We start from the raw sequence: 24,361 nt of genomic DNA, 5'->3' as shown, positions 1-24,361 counted from the left end.
AGTATGTCATGACTCAAATGTTTATATGATTTCTTAATCAAGTCTCAATTTGTAAAAGCTGAATGGTGGCTCAGTGTTTAGCACCGTTGCCTCACCTGACAACCTGGCCCAGCCAGATGGTGCTTTTCTGTGGTGAGAAGTTTGCATGGTCTATGGATTCCTCCCACAGTGCACAGGTTAGACTGAAAGCCTTAAGTTGTTTTGTACAAATGAGTGTGTTTTTGTCTGTCTATGGACAGTGCATTCACTAAGTATTCAGACCCATTCTCCTTTTTAGCACTTTGTTATGTTGCAGCCTTATGCTGAAATCATTTAAATTCATTTTTTACCTGATCAATCTACCCTCAATACCCCATAATGCCAGAGCGAAAACAGAATTTTCAGAGAAACTAAAATATCACATTGACATAAGTATTGACCCTTTATTCTGTACTTAGTTGAAGCACCTTGGGTATGACACAAGTTTTGTACACCTGGATTTGGGGATTTTCTGCCATTCTTCTCTGCAAATCCTCTCAAACTCTGTCATATCAGTGGCATACTGTAGTGATGGTTGTCCTTTTGGAAGTTTCTCCCATCTCCACACCGGATCTCTGGAGCCAAGCCAGTGTGACCACTCTTGTCACCTCTCTTACCAAGGCCCTTCTCTGCGATTGCTCAGTTTGGCCGAGCAGCCAGCGCTAGGAAGAGTTGTGGTTATTCCACACTTCTTCCATTTAAGAAATATGGAGACAACTGTGCTCTTGGGAACCTTCTGTGCAGCAGAATTTTTTTTTATATAGCTTTCCCCAGATCTGTGCCTCACAATCCTGTCTCTGAGTTTTGCAGGCAGTTCCTTTGACCTCATGACTTGGTATTGCTCTGATATGCATTGTCAGCTTTGAGGCGTTATATATACATTATATAAATCTTAATTTTACAGATAATAACTAAGTTTTTACAGTAGTTTTCTCTTTCAAAAATTATACACAAAACTCTGTAAAATTACAAACATTATTTTAAAATGACAGTTTGGTTGTTAATTTAAAGTATTATGCCAATAATTAAAAATTACATTTATTTCTCATTTTTGGAGCGAAAAATCATCACATTACTTATACAGTATTTCATCTGCTTTTTTAAAATTAAATACAAATTTATGTAAAATGAATTAAATATGTAGCTCATTTAAAGGTTTATGTCCATACTAACAATTTAACATTTTTCCTTGTAATTTTAAGGTACAGTGAATCTTATTATGTTTATGTGTACTTTTACATTCAAACTCTGTAATTCTGGATACAAACTTGGCAAACCTTTGTCATGACATCAAACATCATGCATAGAGAGTATAAAGCTGTACTGCTCTCAAGGTTGAAACCTTCAGGCATGTTGCGCTTCTGGCCACACCCAATCATTGATGTCAAAGTGAGTAAAAGCTATACATGCCAATGAATCTGACAAAAGTAAAATGAGTAAAGGAAAAGTCAGGAAAACAATGTATTGCAACAGTCCAGGCAAGAAGTAGTAGAAGCAAGAATGATATTTAAATCTTTTGGAGCGGAAATATGCTTGAAAGTTTCAACCTCAAAAGTGCAGCAGAAACTTTTTGCCACTGAGACATTTGAAACTAGAAAAAGCAGTACATGGAGAAAAAGGTTTGAAAGTACAGGAACGTATCCAAGCATTCACTGGGTGGAAAACAGGCAAATAGTCTATTGCAGAGCTAACACATAGGCACTCCTCGCAACCTGAGTAGTGAGCATCCAGAGCCAAGCTCTCTTGCAGGACATTTCAAGCGCTCTTGGGGCCCTCTGTATGGACAATGGAGTGTGCATGTCTTTGTACTATGGAAATCAGAGTCCCTGGAAGAAACACAAGCAGAACATGCAAGCAACACCCAGAAAGGACCAGGGTCGAGGTTTAATCCAGGTCCTTCTTGCAGTGAGGTGACAATGCCAATCACTGAGCCATCATTCCACTGCAAATACGATTAAATGTTTCATTCAGGTACCACATTACTTCAGTGTTGAAATGAATAATAATGCATGCATTATCAAACTGCACAATTGTTGTTGAATTGACCTTGCTACTCAGACAGCAAGGCCAACCAGGGTTCTTTACATAACATAGCTCTGGCTTAGGGCGAGTCCATACAAACATTGTCTCGGCTTCCATCAGTAACTTAGGTCACTCCCGTCTTAGAGAGACAGCGTGACAGCCATATGTTTGGCCGTGGCACTGGCTTGCAATATTGCTTTCCTGGCTCTATGGATAAGCTCAGGTTCAGGCTCTGGAGGTCCACACGACGGCAGCAACATTCCTCCGCATGTCCCAGGCCTTCGCCATAAACGGTGCCACTCCATGTGTGCCACTCAGTTGGGTCAGAGGCACTTCTAACTGGGTCTCTCCGCCCTTAAGGAGAATGAAAGCCCCCAGCTGCTGAATCTGCTGCTCTCCACCGAGTCCCTCTATGGCCCAGACTTCCAGCAGATGATTTACCGGCTGGAGACGGAGAGAAAGGCATTGGATCAGCTAAGCACCCACCTTCAACCCCCAGTAGCCTCCCCCAGCAGCAGCATCCCACCCCGTTCTCGTGCTGAGAGCTGGGGAGGGTAGGGGCACTGGGCCTGTCCGAGCCTCCCCCTTGCACAGGTGTCATGCCATTTATGTCACGCTGTTGCTGTGTGTCAGTCTCCCCGTGCTCCCACTGCCAGATTGCTAACCCAGAGTGGGTGTGTCTATGTTGCCCTCCTCCTCCCTGGTTAGACAGGATGCTGAGGAAGAGTTCTGCCATCAGCCTCCAACTTTCAACAGTGTTTTGTGCACTGCTCTCCCCAGTGCCACAGAGAGAGAAGCAATGAAGGAGGAAATAGCCCCACTCCTGCGGAAAAGAGCTAATATGACGATACCTCAGTCGGAGGCACAGAAGGGTTTTTACTCCCCATATTTCCTAGTTCCAAAAATATATGGGGGTATAAGACCCACCTTCAACCTGCAAGCACTGAGCAGACACATCATGCAGCATACTTTTCGCATTCTGACAATCAGACAGTTGCTCGAATGCATCCAAGCCGGTGACTGGATGACATCCACAGATCTGACGGACACATATTTTCACATCACCATTCTGCCATGGCCCAGGAAATATCTGGATCATTCCTTCTAATGTTGGCGTTGCTTCAACTTGTCCTGCACTGTTGAAGACATACTGTCCTACACATTACCCTCTGCCGAGGTGGGAAGACTTCTCAATTTAGATCTACCGCAGGTGACACATTCCTCCATACATCATTTCCTACCAGTATTTTAGTTACTTTCAATTCCTTAAATAACAGTCCTACTGTCGCATGTCTCTCAAAATAATACGATGTAGGATTTAGTGCAACGGGTGGTAAAGATATTGCAAGACTATCTGCTTCTTCAGGAGATATCTCACTTCCTGTACTGTAACTTCTGGTTGATCATGCTGGGTGTGTGTAAATGCTATACTGTCTCTTTATACTGCATTCTCCACTGTCACTTAACTACCATCCCGTTTTTTCATTCCTCCTGTTGTCCCATATTCCTGTTTCTTGCATTCTGTTCCAGTTTAGGCTTTGTGCATGGCTCTGTGGGCCTTTTTTTGTAACATGATGTTTATTTTATGGCTGTGATCACAAGAATAGTGTTTTCAGCTTTTGCTCTGATTTTAAATGTTATTTTATACTTATAATATACCATAGTTTTTCTTATATTCAACTTAGGCTAAGCAGATTCTTACGACTATGCTTGCAAGTCAGTATGGAGGAAACTTTTATATAATACTTGACAGCCAAAGATGTTATAACAATCAGGTAATTAATATTCAACTTGTAAATATGAAATTATCATTACATGAGTGCCACACAGGGGCTATTTATTAGGTATCCAAACAGATTTTAACTAGATAAAATACAAGACAAAGTTTCCTTTAAATGTGAAAAAGGAGGTCCAAGTTTCAGTATTTTTTTCTGTCTAGAATTACTCTGATGTAAAGGAAATTGATGTTTCCACTAATGTTTGTCACCACATTCACGACAGTCATCACAAAACTATGCTGACCAACTGGCCGCCATGAATATGATCTATTTAACATATTCCAATGATATTGAGCAGGCAAGTGTTTCTTCTTAGCAGCTCCCATTGTGCTTACTTTCTCACATAAAAACACAAGGTATAAAACTTCTGTGCTGTAAAAAAGTTTGTGTACATCAATTATATGTTTAAATACACAAGTAAAATAGGCTTATACTTTCAGTCATGCTCAAACACAAAGTTGTTGATTTTAATCATTGATTCAAACTCTTACAGTGTGATTGTGAATATACTTGTAATTCACAGTCAAAATTTCGATCTTTGAGAAAAAGTTTCTTCCAAGCTCAACACGTCGATAGTTAAAAGTTTTTTCAAGTGACTAAGTGAAGTAAACAATGGTTATCATGAAGTCTCAGATGAATGCAGCATAAAATTATTCTCATTCTATACAAAATAGTAGTAGAACTGCACAATATTTGATATTATTGTTAAAATGGGATCACCTCTAAACTGTCGGTGGCCTCATAACACATCTGGTAAAGTCACAGTTAGTATATGGTTATTTAATAGTTTTTCTGCCTTCAGCTTTTATTGTTGCTTTTTTAATGCAAAATATTTAATTATAGGTGAAATAATATGATCAGGTTTCAATTCAATCAAATCATTGAACGTCCCTCAGAAGATGGCCTTCTTGAAGTATTCAGGATTGTAGATTACAACGAAGGTAACAATCTCCCAATCTACGTCTCATCTTGTGAGGAAGATGAGCTTGAGGAAGATGGTCTTCAACTAATGGAGAGCGACAAAGAGAAGGAAGACACTGATGATGATAATGACGACTGGCCTGACTGTGTCAGCACTGATTCAGGGCATAGCACCATGACTGAGGATAAAAAGGACCTTGAAGACAACGATGATGACGACATCACACTTTGCTCCCCTCTCTTCCAGCAGCTTGTACCAGAAAACTTGAATGTATCCTCCTGCTCCCGCTGGTGATCTCCTCACTGCTCCTGTCGGTGTTACTGCTTGTATTCCCGACACTGCTCCCGTTTGTGGTCCTGCTGCTGCTCCTCAACAGCTGATGGTCGGGCAACCCCAGGTACCTCTTTAGCACCAGAAGCTTCCCGAGCAGCGAGTAAAAGAACCTGAAGGTGGTCTACTCTTAGTTTCTCAAAGGTTGGAAGAGACTGCCGTCCTCTACCTAAAGGCTTGGCTCCTCCACAAAGGGGAGCAGGGAAGAGAGCTACACAGAGTAGGTAAGTAGTAACAGACCGAGGGGGAATTATGAGGAAAACCCTGAGGAGTCAGCTCCTTCAACTTCAGGACTTGGATTCTTCACAGGCAGGAGATACTGGCCTGTCCTTCCTTTTGGAACCCCAAGATGGGCAGATGACAGTGACTCTGATTAGAGTCTGACAACCCTGTTAACTGCAGGTTTGGAAAACTGTAAGACTTTCCATTTGGCAGAGCAGGTGATTCCCCAGGTAGCCTTCGCATCTGGCAAAGTTGGTGGCGCCCTATGTAGCGTCTTGCAACAGGGCCCACCTTTATCTGGTGGCTGGATCATTTCCTTGAAACCTTGAGGGCAGGCCTTTGCGTCTGGCTGGGTAAAGTCCCATGTAGCACAATTCGACATATGGACAGGAGGAGCCGGGAAGTAAACCAACCCGGGCTCTTCCTTCTGAGCTGCAGTCACCCACAACCATCTATCTAAGGTCCCCTCTTTCCCTGATCTAGGTGAGATCACACTTGAATGCCACTCCTTTGTATTGAACAGAGCCGAACTGAGGTATTTCATCCATTAGCTAGAGCAATCCTGCTTTCCGTTTTAAGGGTCACTTGGGGGCTGGAGAGGATCCAAGGTGATATTGGGGTGGTACACCCTGGACAAGTTGCCAGTCAGTTACAGGGTTGACACACAGAGACAGAAAATGTTTCACATCCATCTCTATGGGCAATATAGAGTCACCAGTCAACCTCATCTGCGAGTCTTTGGAAAACTTTGGACTCAGACCCTGCAAGAAAACCCACGCAAGCCCAAGGAGAACATGAAAGATCAGAACCTAGTACAATATGTATCCTAAGACTGACAGTGGCTCCTATCTGGTTTACTCAGGTGAAACTCAAGTGGCAAACAGCTCTTAGGTCTTGAGGTAGTCCGCCTAGGACACCTTCATCACAGACCTTTTAATAATTGATCAGCTGCTGCAGGTGATGTTTCACGCCGTGTCGATGTCTTGGAAAACGCAACAATAAAGACCTTTTTAAAAAAACAAAACAAAACAAAAATGTTATTTTGGTGGTGAAAGAGTGAATACGAGCCCTCTCTTGACAAATGGAAATCGTTGGTTTGTACCACGTGACCAAACACGGAAGTAGAGTCTGCCACTGCAGCAACGTTCCATTCAGGTGGAGTGCTGGTTCTCGTTTTTGACTGTTTTCCGAGGCACTTTACAAGCACTAGCAGGTCCCGACTCATTATTTCTGAGCATTTCGACGATAAAATTAAAAGGTGGCCATGACTCAGGCTGAGAAAGAGCAGGACAACGGGAAGGAGAAAGAAAAGGAGCGAGAGAAGGAGAAAGAGAAGGAGCAACAGCGCGGGGTGAAAAGACCCATCGCCCCTCCGGCCATCCCAGAGCCCCTTCAGGAGGTGAGCTGTTGTCTGATGCTCAAAATGATATAATAAAGCCGGCTTGTCTAAATATCTATAATTCAGCTTATTTAGCTTCCCTTCCTTAATGTCTGTTACATAGACTCATCTGTTACTCGAAAGAAAAATTTAGCTCAGCAGATTATTATCATTATTAGTTAAACTGTTTATTGTTGTTTCGGTTTATCATATGCTCAACAAAATGTCAAAGGTACCTTCAAAGCCTATTACAAGTTACAGCAGGCCCAAAGTGATGTCTTCAGATAGAGGTGTTCAGTTTACATTCATATGCAATGGTCACAAGAAAGAACAATTTTGTGAGACGCTGTCAGCAGCAGCTATTTGATTTTTAATATTTGTCCTCCATTAAACCCCATCCAACATCTTTGGGATGCAGGACGCAGGCTGTTTCCTCTCGAAAAGCTCCTGTGGCCAGATAAATTTATATATATATATATGTATATGTATGTATATATGTATGTATGTATATATATATGTATATGTATGTATGTATGTGTATATATATATGTATATGTATGTATGTATGTGTATATATATATGTATATGTGTATGTATGTGTATATATATGTATATATGTATATGTATATGTGTATGTATATGTAGTGAATTTCTACTTCTGTTTTGCATGAAATTGTTTGATTTATGGTTTGATTTATTCTGATCACTTATTCCTCTTTTACAGCAAATACAGAGCAATTTTGTAGTTGTCATCCACCCTGGTTCGAGGACACTACGCATTGGCCGAGCAACAGACACTCTTCCCGTGACGGTCCCACATGTGATAGCACGCAGACACAAGCAAACTGGACAGCCCAGATATGAAGATGCCTGGCTGTTGAGAGAGGGCCTCAATGTACGTCACTCATGACGAAAAGTCTTTTAGTTTGTGTCTAACTCCACTGTTCAAATTGATTTCATATTTGTGTCATTTTTCATTTACCCTCATTGCATCTTCATGCTGTCTGCAGAAACCAGAGAGTAAAGAGCAGAGGCAGAATGGGCTTAAAATGGTGGACCAGGCCATCTGGTCCAAGAAGATGTCAAATGGAGTGCGGAGGACTCCCGTGTCTGCTGAACAGGTGTTTGCGTAATAAAGGGGAAAAACTGGAAGAGAGAGATTTGTTGCACACACTGTAATGTAATCCTGAAATATTCACACCAGCAGAGTGATTCCATTCCCAATCTGCCGCTGTTGTAAGAACAAGCACGGTATATGCTTTCATCTGCAGAAATTTATAGAAGAATCTGTTTCTTACACCAGTTTTTGTGTTTGTGTGTAGGCCAGAGCATATAATTGTCAGATCCGTCCAGCAGTACTAGACAGCAGCTCCAGGGTGAAGTGGACCAACACAGCCCACCATCCTCCTCATCTGGTGGGAGAGGAGGTCGGTGCATGCGTATGAGTTTCAAACTTATTACACTGAAATGAAATAAGACATCTAAAACAATTCCTTGTCCGTTTTATCCATTTTTCTTTATCTTGCTTTCTCTCTCTCTCCCCCCCAACTCTTTCATCCTGGAATCATGCAGGCTCTGTATGTGAACCCATCCGACTGTTACAACATCCACTGGCCAATAGTCAGAGGTCAGCTGAATCTGCACGCAGGTCCTGGAGGCTCACTCACCGCCGTCCTGGCTGACCTTGAGACGATTTGGAGTCATGTCATTCAAAAGCATCTTGAGATCCCCCTCAAAGATTTAAAGGTAGGAGAAACTTCTTCCTCTTCATATCACATTAAGTGCTCTGCAACATGTTGAAAGTAGAAAACAATGAATGTTGAAAGAAGACGGATAAAGAAAGGCTCATAATAATACTACAAAGTAAGTTAAAGAGCAGAGATGAATTATCAAGACTCAGCCAGCTCAAAAATTTAAGGGTCTTCGAAAACACACTGAAGAGTTAGCTAAAGAACGCTGAACAAGAAAAAAAAAACTAAAATTGTACTGAGATCAAAGTGCGCTGATAGTAGAAACGCTTTTCTTCTCTCATTAATTCTTTTTTCTCTTGTACTGGTTGCAAGTATTACAGATGCATCCTATTGGTCTCTGACATCTACAACAGGCAACATATCAAGGAAGTTGTCAACATGCTGCTACTTAATATGGGCTTCTCAGGTATTACACATGCATGTATGGCCGTACACAGGACAAAGACATACAGTTAGTCATAAACATCCAATCTCTTTTTTTTTTCCTCTTGTCCTCAACTTACCTTCTGTCCTGTTGTGCGTGGGCGTTTCTAGCAATCATTGTGCACCAGGAGTCGGTGTGTGCCACATTTGGCAGTGGGTTGAGCAGTGCTTGTGTCGTGGATGTAGGAGACCAGAAGACCAGTCTCTGCTGTGTAGAGGACGGAGTGTCCCACCGGAACTCTAGGTCGGCCTGAGAACCACTTTTTATGTTTAATTTTTGTCAATGAAATACTTTCTTTATCCAGGTTATAATTACATGGACCCCACTTATACCCAGAACAGTGACACACATTAGATAACAATAGTGAATGAGGGATGAAGATGATGATAATTTCTGGTAGATTCATGTTGACATCTTGCTTTTAGTGTGACATTTAGCATCTGTACTACACCTGATTGTTCCGTCTGTCTGTTGACATCCACAGGTTGTGTTTGGCATACGGTGGCTCGGATGTGACCCGTACTTTCTTCTGGCTCCTGCAGAGGGCGGGTTTTCCCTATAGAGACTGTCAGCTGTGCAGCAGACTGGACTGTCAGCTACTGCAATACCTAAAAGAGACCTTCTGCCATCTAGACCAAGTGTGTTTGTGTTAGGGAAGTGGGGTCTGTGTCTCTTTGTTTAGAGGGAGTGTTGGGAAGCCATGGCTTGTATGTTATCAGTTTAAATAAAGGGTTAGCAACCTTGGTTTCCAGTTAGACAACCACTGTTGTGCTCAAGAATGGAAGCGAGAAATCTGCAGTTATTCAGATTAATTCCAAAATGTGTCTTTCCCTTCGCTTGTTCTTAACAGGACATATCAGGATTACAGGATCATGAATTCCAGACACGTTTCCCAGAAACCCCAGCTCTGCTCTACCAGGTTCGACTAGGGGATGAGAAATTACAGGTACATACTTCAAACAGTAATGAAAAACTAATCTGATTTAAGATTGGCGCTGTTAACATTATTTTGTCTCCGACGTGTGTATTGGAATTACTCCTCATCTATGGCGCTATTTGTCTCTCTCCTCCTTTATGTTTTCTGGCTTGTGCGTGTGTGTACGTGTGTGTGCGTGTGTGTATACATGAGTTAGGCACCCATGGGTCTTTTCTACCCAACCACATTTGGCATCGTAGGTCAAAAGATGACATCACTCCAGTACCGTTCCCAAGGTGACTCAGAGGATCCTCATGACGAACACTACCTGCTGGCCACACAGAGTAAACAGGACCAGGTAATACACACACACACACACACACACACACACTTTGAATTCAATCTGATTTCTTCAGATAGATGCTTTCTCCTTCTCGTCCTTTTTTGCTTATTTCTTCATTTATTTTCCCCAACAGTCCTCCAAATCTGCTGCAGACCGGAAGGCTACCTCCAGACCGGGTGGAGCTTTGGATGGTGAGATGAGCAGTCAGGGAGGGATTGGAGAGCTTTCGGACCTGCCCCGGGGCTGCGGGAGTGGTGGCGGTGGTGGAGGGATGCAGGGGGAGATGGACCTTGGGCCTGCCCAGGGGGAGTGTCTGATGGGGGCGGGAGAGGTAGATGAGCCCCTGACTGCTCACCTCTCCAGGAAGACTGCAATCATGAGCCAGTTTGAGAGCAAAGCACTGGGCCTGGATAAGGCCATCCTGCATAGCATCGACTGCTGTGGTAAGGAAGGACAGAGGGTGAAGGGAAGGAAGGACTGAAGTGTTAACACAAAATAATTTAAGAGAAAGTGAAAAATTAAAGTTCTCAAGGGAGTACACAGGAATTAAACCACAAAACATAAATAGTGAAGACTTATGTAAACAAAATTAAAAAATACTGTATAAAACATATAATCATCTTTTATATGGTATCTTTTTATTTCATTTACAGAGAAGTAAAAAATAAAGGCTGAGGACAGATGTTTCTCAGTCTTGTGTTTTTGGTTTACAGCATCAGATGAAACCAAACGAAAGATGTACAGCTCCATCCTGGTAGTGGGAGGGGGGCTTATGTTTCATGGTGCTCAGGAGTTTCTGCTACACCGCATTATCAACAAGATGCCGCCCTCCTTCAGAAGGCTGGTAGACAATGTCGAAGTCATCACACGGCCAAAGGTAACCTGGAATTCATTGTACATGGTCTTAGAATAAAATATAGATCCAAAATCCAGGCAAAGTATCAGGGTGTTCAGAGGCCCTTATTTCTCAGTATTACCATGTTTGTCAAAAGTTGTGAATTAATGAGTGCTACACACAACATACTGCTCATGTGTCCTGGAGAGACAGGTAGAATAATGCTATACACAGCTCACATTAACGTGCATGTTTTCTAGGACATGGACCCTCGCCTGATATCGTGGAAGGGAGGAGCAGTGCTGGCGTGTCTGGATACCACCCAGGAGATGTGGATCCACCAGAGGGAGTGGCAACGCTTTGGTGTTCGAATGCTCCGTGAGAGAGCTGCCTTCGTCTGGTGAAACCAAACTGATTTTGCTTGGAAGCTAATTTGGAAGCTCCTTAAAAACACGTGGGGGCACACAGGGTGTTTCTTGTGTAAGAAGAGACAGACATCGGATATGTTCTGGAGTTAATAGTAAAAATGGAAAAAGAAGTAAGAATTTGCTCCAAAATTAAACAACAAGAAAGATTTGGCAGCTCAAAATGATAAAACTCTTGATCACATGATCAAATTAAACCTGAAGTGTTTTTCCAGTAGCAAAAGTTAAAATCAGTGTAACATCTCTGTGCATAATGGGAAAGTACTGTATACTGATAGTATCACTTTGTCAATTATAGCACTGCTAATACCAAATAATCTTTATTTTTAGTAATGTTAGCGACTTTTTGCATTAAAAACCTGTTATGTAATGTTTGAACAGCGTTTAAGAGGAGGGGGACTTTACTTGTTTATATTCGGTAAATATTACTGTGATTCTCCCATGTTTATGGAAGTTTCGGCTGTGTAAATAAACCTGGTAACTTGGATACACAGATGTTGCATTTGATATAAACAAAAGTAATCCACCTTTCTTGGAATTAGGAACACACTGAATTTAAACACAAAGATGCCTCCGGTACTAAACCTCTCTCCCAAAACCAGTGCTTTTAAGTCTTACACTCATTATGTAACTGTTGCAGCTAAGTTACAAGCATGACATATACCTTTACTTGCTCTATTATCCACATTATTTTTCACACACAAAATCACCCACTCTTAAGATTTAATATTCTATAATATCTTCAAATTATTAATAGTGAAGTGCAGAGTCAAAACTATGCCATCTCATTTTTGTCAGTATTGTCCAGTATAGAGGCAAGCTGGGTCATTACCCAATGTGACAGTAATGGAACAAGACAAACTAAGTACTAGCATGTTTTGACATTGCACATTTTTATTCAAACAGAAGGATACAAAACGCAGACAAACAAACTCAATGATTCCCAGGAGGGATTACCATAACTGAGATGTCAGTGATACATATCTCTAAGAGACAATTGTGGAAGGTCAGAAGCAGGAAAAAGGGAGGAAGTAATGTAGCTAGCTGCTTTATCAGCCATTCTGGCCCCTACATGTAGGAATTCCCAGAAAGGCATCAAGAGACTGCTCGTGGCAGTGGCAGCTGAGGAAGAGGGGCTTCAGCACTGCGACATCACCATCTTTCTTGAGGTTCTCAGCAAATGGACAGGCCAAGCCCCACGCCTACACTGGATGTGTAGGCATTTACCTAGAAAGAAGTGGGGGTTATAAGGTACAGTACAGTGAAGAAGTAATGTATTCACATGTCCAAATATCTGTTGGGCAATTAAGAAACAACTTACAAATGTTTACATTCTTAACAACTTTTAGTTTTTCAGCTAGTTATTAGACTAAACCCCTAATCTCACTCTGATACAGGCTCCAGAAATAGAAGGTAAGAGATAACAACAGCGGTTTTGAGTATCGTTTAATTCAGAAAAAAAAACACAAAACTATTCCTCACCTTCCTCATCCTCCTCCACCCATTGGTGGAGGGCTGGCTCCTCCACCGTGGGTTACTCTTCCCATCCGCCTTCTGCCACCAGGCGGACCTGGAGGACTGCAAAAGCAAGCAACAGAAGAGAAAGATGAGAGGGAACAATGGTGTAAAATGACGCCTTAAAGGTCTTAAAGATTCTATGTTTAACACAGAAAAGCCTTGTTATTAATGACACCAGTGGGCTTTTTGTAAAATGCAGTCAGCATCCTGTTGCTCGCACGCGTGTTGCATTCTGTAGGTAAGCGCGTGCGAGCATCCTCGGCATCGGATCAAACGGTCACGGGACAAATACAAGACTGACCGTGATTGACTGGCCTCATTTTGATATCTATAAACTATATTTGAGACTATAGACTATATTTGACTCCCCAGCACTGGTACAGCACTAAAACAGAGTGTGGAGGTAGGTCTGGCTATGCGTGACTATAAAAAAAACAAGATTTATAAAGCGTTATCAGCTTGCTAGCCATCACAATATTGGCAATTGACGAACTAATCACTTTTCATTGCATGATACATTGACTGCAATAACACTGATCAGCCACCACCTTAAAACCCCTAGGCTAATATTGTGTAGGTCCCCTCTTGTCCTCAGGATCATGGGCTGTCCTTCTTTGGTCCACTTTTGGTGGCTACTAACCACTGCATACCAGAACATCCCCCCACAAGACCTGCCGTTTTGGAGATGCTCTGACCCACTCATCTAGCCATCACAATTTAACCCTTGTCAAAGTCACTCAGATCCTTACGCTTGCCCATTTTTCCACAAAACACATTAACTTTCAGAACTGACGGTTCACTTGCTGCCTAATATATTCCAACCCTTGAATTTGAAACCTGTGTGCAAGGGATAGGCAACATAGATGAACATAAATTGCACTCAACTCACTAATCTGCAATTGTGAGTAAAATACAGTAGTAAGGAGCAGAGATAATGGTTACACTCTGCAGCTCTCAGGTCAGGACTTTCCCTGGATTCTAAACAATTTTTAAAAAAGTTTCTAGGAACCAGTGGGTTTTATATGTGTATCTAAAAATCATGATATGCAACTGGACAAAGAATAGACACCGGAAAAAGCTGTTCACACAATATACGCCAACTTTTTTGTCTTTCAGTTAAACATGATACCCCATTCCAAAGAAAATCCTCAGCTAGTTCCTACATATAAAACAGGTATATGCCACCACACAGACTACATTCCCACCATCAGATTGCATTACCTTGAGTTACCTGCCTTCCTTGTTATGGCAAGAGGGACATGCAGGGAATGTCCCCAGTGTGTGTGAGTGAGTGTGTGAGAGAGAGAAACAGTACAGAAATGACTGTGCCCCAGGGACCTACCCTCTGCCATCAGTGAAGCGTGACGAACCACAGTTACCATCCTTTTTCAAATCTGGGTGAACTAATGTCTTAAAACTGGTAGAGGACAAAGAAGATCAGAGAGGACGACAGTGTAAGTGATGACAGAAAAACAGAACAGTTTTCCTCGATTCTTTGGTTTATGAATAATGCCTGCAAAAAATATATTACATTCCCATTAGCCTCATAATCAACTTATTAGCAGATGTTACCATGCTAATGCACTAAATTCAGTTGAACATGGTAAACAGTATACCTGCTAAACATCAGCATGTTAACATTGTCAGTATGAGCATGTTGAAATTAACATTAAGCTCAAAGCACTACTGTGCCCAACAGAGTCCCCCTTGTGACCTGTAGACTCTTAGTCTTTTAAGTTTGTATTCCACAGCTTTTAATCAGTTTTACTAACAATATTAGATATTAGAAATCCAATATTATGTGGCTCCCCTCATCACTTAAGGAAGACAGCTGAGTTACAGCGTCTTTTGAAATCAGAAAACATAACTTGAAAACATAAGTTACCAAAATTACAAATCCTTAATGAACCTCATAAAAAACACTTCAGTTCTTAATACTTTCTAATACTTAATTCACGTGTACATGACATTGTTTAAAAGACCACCTTATCTATCTTAGTTGATAATGTAGCCTTCTGGTTTACTTGATTCACTGTTTGTGTGACCGTCTGACTTACAAGAGGCCGATAAAATCCACTACTCCCCAGAAGAGATCGACCAGTAATGACAGTCGCCACGGTGACTGGGACCTGCTGTCCAGGACCTGACCTGAGAGGGCGAGAGATGGGTGCAACGGCAGAGATCAAGTGGTGGAGGACAGAATATATTGTGATGTTATTCTCATTTAAAACCAAGAGTGTGTGGAAACATTCTTTGTCAGTTTACCAATTAATAGATGAAACCGTTATACCCTTTCTTAAACTGACATTCAGTATACGCAGGCTAACAGCCGATCAGGGCTTAGAAGCAAGAGAAAACACAAGTTAACACGGCCTATTCTTCAAAACAGCACAATGAATAAACTACTCCAATCAACACTAAAATATATATATGTAGGAAACACTACTAGATGCCCTCTTATAGAAGACTCGCAGGATTAATTTAGCAGTTTTTCAGGCTACGCAGATCCAGCCCGGATAGGCTGGCTAACAAGCTAGTTGATAATAAAACGGTCTGCTGCAATTTCACGTTCCTGTTCGAGTGGTGTGTTTTAACAGAAAATGTTCGAGCGTATATACAAAAAAGCGACATGTTCATTGTTAATAGGAGAATACGGTTGAAAACAGAGGATAAACCACTCACCATTAGACACGTACACCATCTTGTAGAAAGTAACAACACAGCTTTCACAACTGTATTTACCATTTGTGTTGTATTTCCGGGTCCGTTATTGGTACGTCATTGTCTAACACGCATGTGCAGCCAATGTGGGAAAAAAAAAAAAAAAACACCGCAAATTTGTCAAACCGGGTGCTTTTTGTGTGACAAAACAAAAGACGTCCCTCACTTTTATGTCATAATTTTGAATACACAAGATGCCATTCAAATATAGTTGTTTATCTAGAAATAAATCATACCCAGTTGCAGTTTATTAGCTGAAACCAATGGTGTGTAATACAAGACTCACGTGAAATTTTTCAATGGGAATACAACATCATTTCAAACTGCAGTTCATTGCACATAAAAGTGAAAGGCTGTTTGTATGGAACCTGCAGCGAGACTGCAGTGAAGGGTAATTATTGACAGTATGATTTATTGAATGCTCATACAAACACGGGAATAACTCACTGACTCACTCCAAGAGTTCTCATACAAGATTAGGGCGGGTTTTGGGAAATCAATTGAAACCCTGTCTTAGAATTCAAACTTTGAAAGAGATGTAATTCTTGCACATACCAATGAGCAAGTGCACAATGTTTGGCAACAATGACCATTCATTTATCACTTGTTTGCTGATGTGGTTTTGCGTCTTTGATTTTCGTTGCTCTGAATTATGCAATCATAAAACAAAAACAAAACAAAAAATGAATAGCTGCGGCTTTTCTTGGACTCCCTACCTGTCAAAGCAACATTCAACCTCTCTTGATAGAGCCAAGCATAGTTCTACTTTGACATTACAAAGTATATATAACTTGAATTTTTTTTAGTGTAATGTTTAAATATGCAGTACAATCATTACACATGCTTTCTGATGCTTTGCGTCTCACTCCCCTTCCTGCTACAGCTATTCACATGCAGGCTCTAAAAACATGTTAAATTTAGTAGACAAAAGATGCTTGGTGGGGAAGTGATGATTTTGATTCAATACATTATTGTGGGGTCATCAATTATCATTCAATACATCTGCAACAAAGAGAGTATGTACCAGTGAATGCATCTCAAAGTTTCATTTTCTAATTATATTTTACATTTTATAAAAAGGTAGACAAAAGTACTATATCCGCTGTCACTTGCTGGAACTCGAAAATCCACATTAGGGCAATGTAACAGAGCCTGGATGAAGCTAAGATGAAATGAGCAGGCAGCCACCACCAGTTTAGCATGATAGCCCGAGAAATCTATAAACTGTGCTCCAAAACACAGTACTTTTCTTTAGCCTTAATGTCCCCATAATTAAACATAATATATTTTTCCTACTCACCTGTTAGAAGACACTTTTTGAGCCAACAGAGTAACTATATTTTAAGGCTTTTACTGGACTGCAGATGCTGCTTGGTTTCACACCATTACACAGGAGTTTCTTCTGATACATACAACATCAAAAAGGCCATGCTTAATAATACAACTCAAATAACTGGATATAGTGAAACACAGCAGTGTCATCTCAGCATGGCATTGGTCTACAAATCAAATAAACCCTGAATTTTGCGATTCATTATGTGCACTGAATTAAGTGTTTTGCATTAAACAATAACATAATCTACTGTTAAACATCTGCACTATGGATATTTTCAACTATTTAGGCTCAACAGTCTACACTGAAGTTATGATGTTTGCTTCTAAACCAGGAAAAATGAAAAAGCCTCAATATTGCTATATGTCATATTCATGCAAAATAAATATTCAAATCTAAAAATTGAAATGTTATCAAAGATCCATGCGCACATTTGATAGTTGGCAACATTAAAGAACGAAGGCATTCTGTGGTTTTCCCTTAACATGACCAATCTGGATGTATTAGAAAGCCTGAAACACAACACATCAGACTGTGCTATTCCTTTTCACTGGTATGAGGTTCAGGTCCCTTGCTCTTGTCATTACACTTTGTGATTCCTGATCTTTTTCACAGGTCTGAGATTCAGCTCCTGGGCTTTCTCCACCAGGCTTTTGTGTGCTGTCCTCTTCTTTACTGACATGGGTTTCAGGTCGTATTCTCTCTTCAGATTTTTCTGTGTTGTACTCTGTAGCCTGGGGTTCTGATATTGTTTTGTCCCCCCCAGGCTTTTGTACGCCACACTCTTTGGCATTTGTTTGCATTTCAGTGCTTGTGCTTTCTTCACTAGGTTTTTGTGTGTCACACTCTTTGTCGAGGTCAGGTTTAGTTGTCTTTCCATCTGACTTTAGTGTGTCAGTCTCTGTCTCTGATTTCCGATTGGCTGCTCCTCTAAATATACCAGCTTTGTGAAGCTCACGCCGTATGGTTTTTACTGAGACGGTGTGAGAGAGGTGTCTATTCAACTCTGAGGTTATTTTTGAGGCTGTATAGTCAGGGTGTTCATCAACAATCCTGAGAAGTGTTTGTCTATCCTTTTCGGTGAGCTTTGACTTGCGCCCGCTGTTCTTCTTTGCTGATGCTGTTCTTCCATGTTTGATGTATACAGTCATTACTCTGGAGACTGTTCCCCTTGCCACATTAAACAACTGTGCAGTTTTTGTGACAGATGCACCAGAAAGTCGTGCAGCAACTATTTGGCATCTTTCAAACTCTGTTAAGTCACTCATTCTGCTTTGAACACTCTTATTAAAGTGTTGATTGTCTTTTTTCGATCGGACAGATAATCCCAAAAGACAGATAGGCAGCAGGCTCTGTAGCTGCTACTTAAGTGCTCCAAAGTCCTCTGTTATATGGTATTTCCATTATTTTGTGCACTTAGGCAGAGAGCTCAAAGGTGGGGAAATGTCCAGTGATTTAACTGTTGCGGTGCACTGTGTCCTCGCTGGTCTATAAATGAATGTAGAAGGGATAATAAGATTAAAAAAAAAAAAAAATGTATATATATAATGTTTAAAACACCAACACTCAATTTTATGATAAGGCAGATTTTTTGTATTTAACTGCACCCAGTATCGAGATCAACACAACCAGCGCGTCGGAGCTAACAATAACTGCTAAGAAATACACAGGGGCTGGACAAAATAAAATGAACACCATACAGTACAGTATATAGTAATTAACCAGCAGTAGCTAAAACACATTTAGAGTGGCTTGTTAGCATATATTCATTAGCCTTAGGTTACTTTTCTGTTGACAGTCGAAGGTTTTCACTCAACTCGATGGCAACGTTAATTTTCGATGCTGTATTTTAGGCTAGCCAGGCAGTAAGCTACTAGATTAGCTTCCGTCCAGAAAACACGAATTCAGAGCAAGCTGTTGTCATTTTACTGCCATTTGAAGAGAAATTAAACACATATGCTTTTGCAGTGATTATTGTGTGATGTACTTACAATTATTGTACCGACAAGTCAGCCCACCCACCGCTGCTGTATCACCGAGCCGTGCTTGTGTTTCACCAGGGAGAATAAGCCTAATACGTCCGGTAATTTTTTTTCAGAATAAAAGGGTTATGTCGTCTGCTCCACTCACCCTTTGACTTAAATAGCGTATTTTGCCTAATAAGCAAATAAATGAGCAGTAAACAACAGTGCAGTAATACTGGCTGTGGCGTTAGCTGTATCATGCTTACTCTAAACGTTCCCTCTGCTTTTGATGCTGCAGGGAAGGGTTAGACAATAATGTCAATTTTACATGAAAAGTCACTTAGTCTAAGGTAAACAAATTAGGGCTGCAAGTAATGATGATTTCATTATCGATCAATCACCAATGGGAGACTTAGTAATTATAAAGAAGAAGCTCTGCAACTGTCAAGGCTTGTTTGTTTGTGAAGCAGTCAACAGCCACTCTGTTATCATCTGCCGATGGTCATTACACAGATTGCAGGTCAAAGGTCAAAATATCAGGAAAAACAGGAGTATTTCTCAGGGGGTCCAAGTGTGTACACAGCTTGTGTTCAGAACAGTGATCCAAACAAAGACAGAGGACAGGAGACAGACTGGCAGTCTCTCAGGACTGTAACTAAGGATAATTTATTATCCATTAATCTACTGTAGGAGACTAATAAGTGATTAGGAAATAGCTCTACAACTCTGAAGACTTTCTTTGTAGCACTCAAAAGCCACTCTGTTCTTTATCTGTTGCCACTGCTGATGGTCACGACACAGAAAGTGCTTTCACAACTGGTGGTTAGAACAGTGACCCAAAACAGGAAAAGGATGGAAGACAGAGACAGAGAGGAGAATGTGTATTTTCTCTTATTGAAACTGTTGCACAATACAGATGCAATGGTAATATCTTTGTGATATGTTTGTGATTTTTAAGTAACAAAACAGGTAGCCTTTAACACCTTTACTTTTTTCTAAGTCCTTCAGGCTTCTCCTCTGAATTCTTTCTCGTTTACAAAAATAATTGTCACAATTTTGTGTTATTTTCCATAGTCTTTCCCCCTCATCAGTAAGTTGGACAAAAACATTTGACAGCTGCACCCATACACAAAAAAACACTGGTTTAAACTGAACTAAACTTACTGATCAAGAAAGCTTGGTGAAAGCCTGGAAATGTAACTTAACTGACAGAATAGGTTCATTTTCAAGCCTAACAAGACAAATAATTAAACCTAAAAACTTATATGAAACTATTGAAAAGTAAGCAAAATTGTTGATTAAATGAAGGCATGCTGTGGCTTCACGCAAACATTAAGTAGTCTAAATGTATCAGAAAGTCTGAAAAAAAGCACATCAGACCAAATTATTCCTTGTCTTTGGTCTGGGATTCAGGTGTCTCGTGCTCTTCATCAGGGTTCTGTGAGTCGATCTCAGAGTCAGATATTGGTTTCCCTGTGGCAGCTCCTTCATTAACTCCAGCTTTTGCCCGTTTTATTGTTTTCCTCTTTGGCTTGCGCCTGCTGTTCTTCTTTGCTGATGCTGTATGTCCGTGCATGTTATAAACACTCATGACTTTGAGGACAGTTCGACATGATACATCACATAACTGGGCAGTTTCTCTTACAGACAGACCTGCCACCTGGGCACCAACTATTTGTCCTTTGACAAAGTCTGTTAACTCACTCATGCTGCAGGTGGAGGTGTTGACTGTCTCTTCCGATGCCGACAGACAACCCCAAATGTCAATCAAGCTAATAACAGAGCAGCAGACTCCGTAGCCTCGGTTCAGTTACTTCAAAGTAAGAGATGTTTTGTGTTTATGGTGTTTCCCTTGTTTTGTCCGCCGACGTGCAGAGTCCAGGGGGAGATCCAGACTCACTGTTGGTCTCTATGGAAGAAAAAAAAATGTCTGAAACGCCGACGCTTATTTGTATGTGGAGGTTCTGTATTAAACTAAATCCAGTATCAGGATTTACTCAAACACCGCGAGGGAGGTAGTTAACATTACCTGAGGCATTCAATTAAGATCTCGAAGGGCCGGACAAAATAAACGAAATACTTCGCAGGACAGTGCAATTACCCAGCAGCAGCTACAACACCTTTAGAGAAGCTCATTTGCGTCAGATCCAATTTTGTTGACAACCAGAAGTTGTTGAATTAACTCGATGATCATTTTCGATGCTGTCACGTGACTGAGGCTAACTTTAGCCAGGTAGCAAACTACTAGATTAGCTTCCATCACCAGCATAGGTTTTCGGAGTAAGGTGTGGTAATTGTAATAGTATTTTAAAAATGAAACACACAGGCTTTTGCACCGATTTTGTGCTGTACTTACACCTGGACTTGTACAAAGATGTGACCCTGTCCACCAATGCTGTATCACCGAGCTGTGTTTATGTTTTAACAGGGGAGAGAGCAACCCGCATGTCCGGTTACAGTTTTCAGAACAAAAGCGTCACGACTACCACTGTTCCACAACACTTAATTTTTCAATTTTATTTCAACACTTACCTTCTCTAAAAGGACTACAGGGCATCCGGACCAAAATCCACTCATAAACAGGTCATTAACATTTACAACTGCAGACTTATTATGGTATAACCCTTGATGAAATCATACATAGAGTTTGGCTTTTGATTTGCTTTGGTTATTACTAGCTTGGTTCCACATTAGAGCCACCAGACGGCAGCAGAAACAAAAGAATGATAAAAGATCATAGCGTATGCTCACAGGTTGTCTGGCTGCGTTACCTATCATTAACATACTAACAGCGATAATATAGTGTACCCAATACAAAGACTCAACCAACAACCAGCGCGTTGGCGCTAACATTACCTGCTAAGAACTACAGGGGCTGGACAAAATAAATCGAACACCATACAGTACAGTATATAGTAATTAACCAGCAGTAGCTAAAACACATTTAGAGTGGCTTGTTAGCATATTTTCATTAGCCGGAGGTTAGGTTTTTGACAGTCGAAGGTTTTCAATCAACTCGATGGCAACGTTAATTTTCGATGCTGTATTTTGGGCTAGCCAGGCAGCAAGCTACTAGATTAGCTTCCGTCCAGAAAACACGAATTCAGAGCAAGCTGTTGTCATTTTACTGCCATTTGAAGAGAAATTAAACACATATGCTTTTGCAGTGATTATTGTGTGATGTACTTACAATTATTGTACCGACAAGTCAGCCCACCCACCGCTGCTGTATCACCGAGCCGTGCTTGTGTTTCACCAGGGAGAATAAGCCTAATACGTCCGGTAATTTTTTTTCAGAATAAAAGGGTTATGTCGTCTGCTCCACTCACCCTTTGACTTAAATAGCGTATTTTGCCTAATAAGCAAATAAATGAGCAGTAAACAACAGTGCAGTAATACTGGCTGTGGCGTTAGCTGTATCATGCTTACTCTAAACGTTCCCTCTGCTTTTGATGCTGCAGGGAAAGGTTAGACAATAATGTCAATTTTACATGAAAAGTCACTTATTCTAAGGTAAACAAATTAGGGCTGCAAGTAATGATGATTTCATTATCGATCAATCACCAATGGGAGACTTAGTAATTATAAAGAAACCACTCTGCAACTGTCAAGGTTTGTTTGTTTGTGAAGCAGTCAACAGCCACTCTTATCATCTGCCGATGGTCATTACACAGATTGCAGGTCAAAGGTCAAAATATCAGGAAAAACAGGAGTATTTCTCAGGGGGTCCAAGTGTGCTCCACAGCACTCACCCTTTGAATTAAATAGCGTATTTTGCATAATAAGCAAATAAATGAGCAGTAAACAACAGTGCAGGGATACTGTCTGTGGTGTTAGCTGCAAGTAATGCGGAAATAGCTCTACAACTCTGAAGACTTTCTTTGTAGCACTCAAAAGCCACTCTGTTCTTTATCTGTTGCCACTGCTGATGGTCACGACACAGAAAGTGCTTTCACAACTGGTGGTTAGAACAGTGACCCAAAACAGGAAAAGGATGGAAGACAGAGACAGAGAGGAGAATGTGTATTTTCTCTTATTGAAACTGTTGCACAATACAGATGCAATGGTAATATCTTATTATTTATTAGTAATTGTAATAGGATTTAAAGACAAATGAAACGCACAGGGTTTGTACTGATTGTGGTGTGGTGTAAGTACTATACTCTACTACTTCTACTAGTACTACTACTACTACTACTACTTCTACTTCTGTTAGTACTACTACTGCTACTACTACTATTTCTTCAACTTCTTCTTTTCCTTCTTCTTCTTCTTCTTCTTCTTCTTCTTCTAAGGTGCATACCGCCACGTACTGTGTCGGAGTTTGTACAATCATGGTATTAAATCATCTGAATAATGATTGGTCTATAGAAGAAAAAAAACAACAACACCCTAATTCCTTACCTTGCCTGTATTATAGAGTATAACCTACCAACCCCCTTCTGATTCAGTGATGATTTTAAATTCTATTCCTGCCCAGTCTCATGTACTATATTTCCTAATGTCTCCGTCTCTGAATTATATTAACAACAATGCATGATAAAATGTTCTCCATCTTCTACAATGTTAAATCACTGACATAGATTTCTTTGACTTTTCCCCATTATATATAAGGTGGATTGAAAACCTGCATGCCTGGGCCCTAATCGGTGTCTTTTTTCTTGTCCTGTTTCTGCAAGTTCCATGATTCCTTGACATTCAGTAATCGTTTTTCCACTTTAGAGCCACCAGACGGCAGCAGAGACAGAAGAATGATAAAAGAATGAATCAAATGAGATGTTTACAGAGAGTCTGGCTGCGTTAACTTCTTATTAACAAACTAACACTGATAATATACTATTCTTTATTTTGACAGGGACCTACCTGACCCCTCGAAGGCTCCTTTAGGTTCCCAGATTGCCCTTTGGGAAAGACTAATGAATTAAAAAGAAACAGCTCTACAACTTGGAAGGCTGTGCGTTTTTGAAGCAGCCTGTAACCACACTGGTGTTCGTCTGCTGCTGCTCCTGACGGACATGACCCAAGACTAAAGGTCAAAAGTCAAAGGTTCAGACAATACAGGGCTGTACTTCTGAGGGCTGACCCAGGCAGACGGGTCAAAGTTACTACACAACAGTCAGGCGCAGAGAATAGTGATCCCACATAGTAACAAAAGGAGTAAGGGAGATGGTGAGGAGAGTTTTAATTAAGTGTATTTTTCCTTATTAAAATGTGTATTTACATGCATTTGTTATACTTTCATTCAACTGACACTAAAACACACAGTGAAATGAAATTGTGGCCTGGAGCTGGTTAAACAACTTCAGCCTCTTTCCCTTCCAGTATCTCTTCTTTTCTCCAAGGTCGGCACTTCTTCTTCCCTCTACACTCCTTTCCAGCTTTTCTCTCTGAATCCCTATCACTCCCCTTCCTTTACCCCAAATGATCAAGAATTCACATTCTTCAGACGCAGCCATAAACA

General features: G+C 40.8%; 2 protein-coding genes across 2 annotated transcripts; one reads left to right on the top strand and one right to left on the bottom strand.

Annotated features, from left to right (window-relative positions):
* Positions 1-6,381: 6,381 nt before the first annotated feature.
* actr8 (actin related protein 8) lies at positions 6,382-11,955 on the top strand. Its single transcript, XM_040152351.1, has 13 exons — positions 6,382-6,691; positions 7,395-7,565; positions 7,681-7,791; positions 7,993-8,097; positions 8,243-8,416; positions 8,734-8,827; positions 8,956-9,088; positions 9,330-9,483; positions 9,696-9,791; positions 9,979-10,119; positions 10,238-10,547; positions 10,818-10,981; positions 11,200-11,955. The coding sequence occupies exons 1-13, from the start codon at positions 6,557-6,559 to the stop codon at positions 11,341-11,343; spliced, it is 1,932 nt and encodes a 643-aa protein (XP_040008285.1). The 5' UTR covers positions 6,382-6,556; the 3' UTR covers positions 11,344-11,955.
* An 887-nt stretch (positions 11,956-12,842) lies between these two features.
* selenok (selenoprotein K) lies at positions 12,843-15,685 on the bottom strand. The gene is made up of 4 exons (XM_040152352.1): positions 15,565-15,685; positions 14,940-15,030; positions 14,225-14,299; positions 12,843-12,942 (listed from the first exon to the last, which is right to left on the bottom strand). Exons 1-4 carry the CDS (start codon positions 15,581-15,583, stop codon positions 12,843-12,845), a joined length of 285 nt encoding a protein of 94 aa, XP_040008286.1. The 5' UTR covers positions 15,584-15,685.
* Positions 15,686-24,361: the final 8,676 nt, after the last annotated feature.

This window comes from Xiphias gladius, chromosome 18 (genome assembly GCF_016859285.1).
Source record: "Xiphias gladius isolate SHS-SW01 ecotype Sanya breed wild chromosome 18, ASM1685928v1, whole genome shotgun sequence".
Taxonomy (NCBI): Eukaryota; Metazoa; Chordata; class Actinopteri; order Istiophoriformes; family Xiphiidae; genus Xiphias; species Xiphias gladius.
This window is presented reverse-complemented; position numbering and strand designations above follow the sequence as displayed.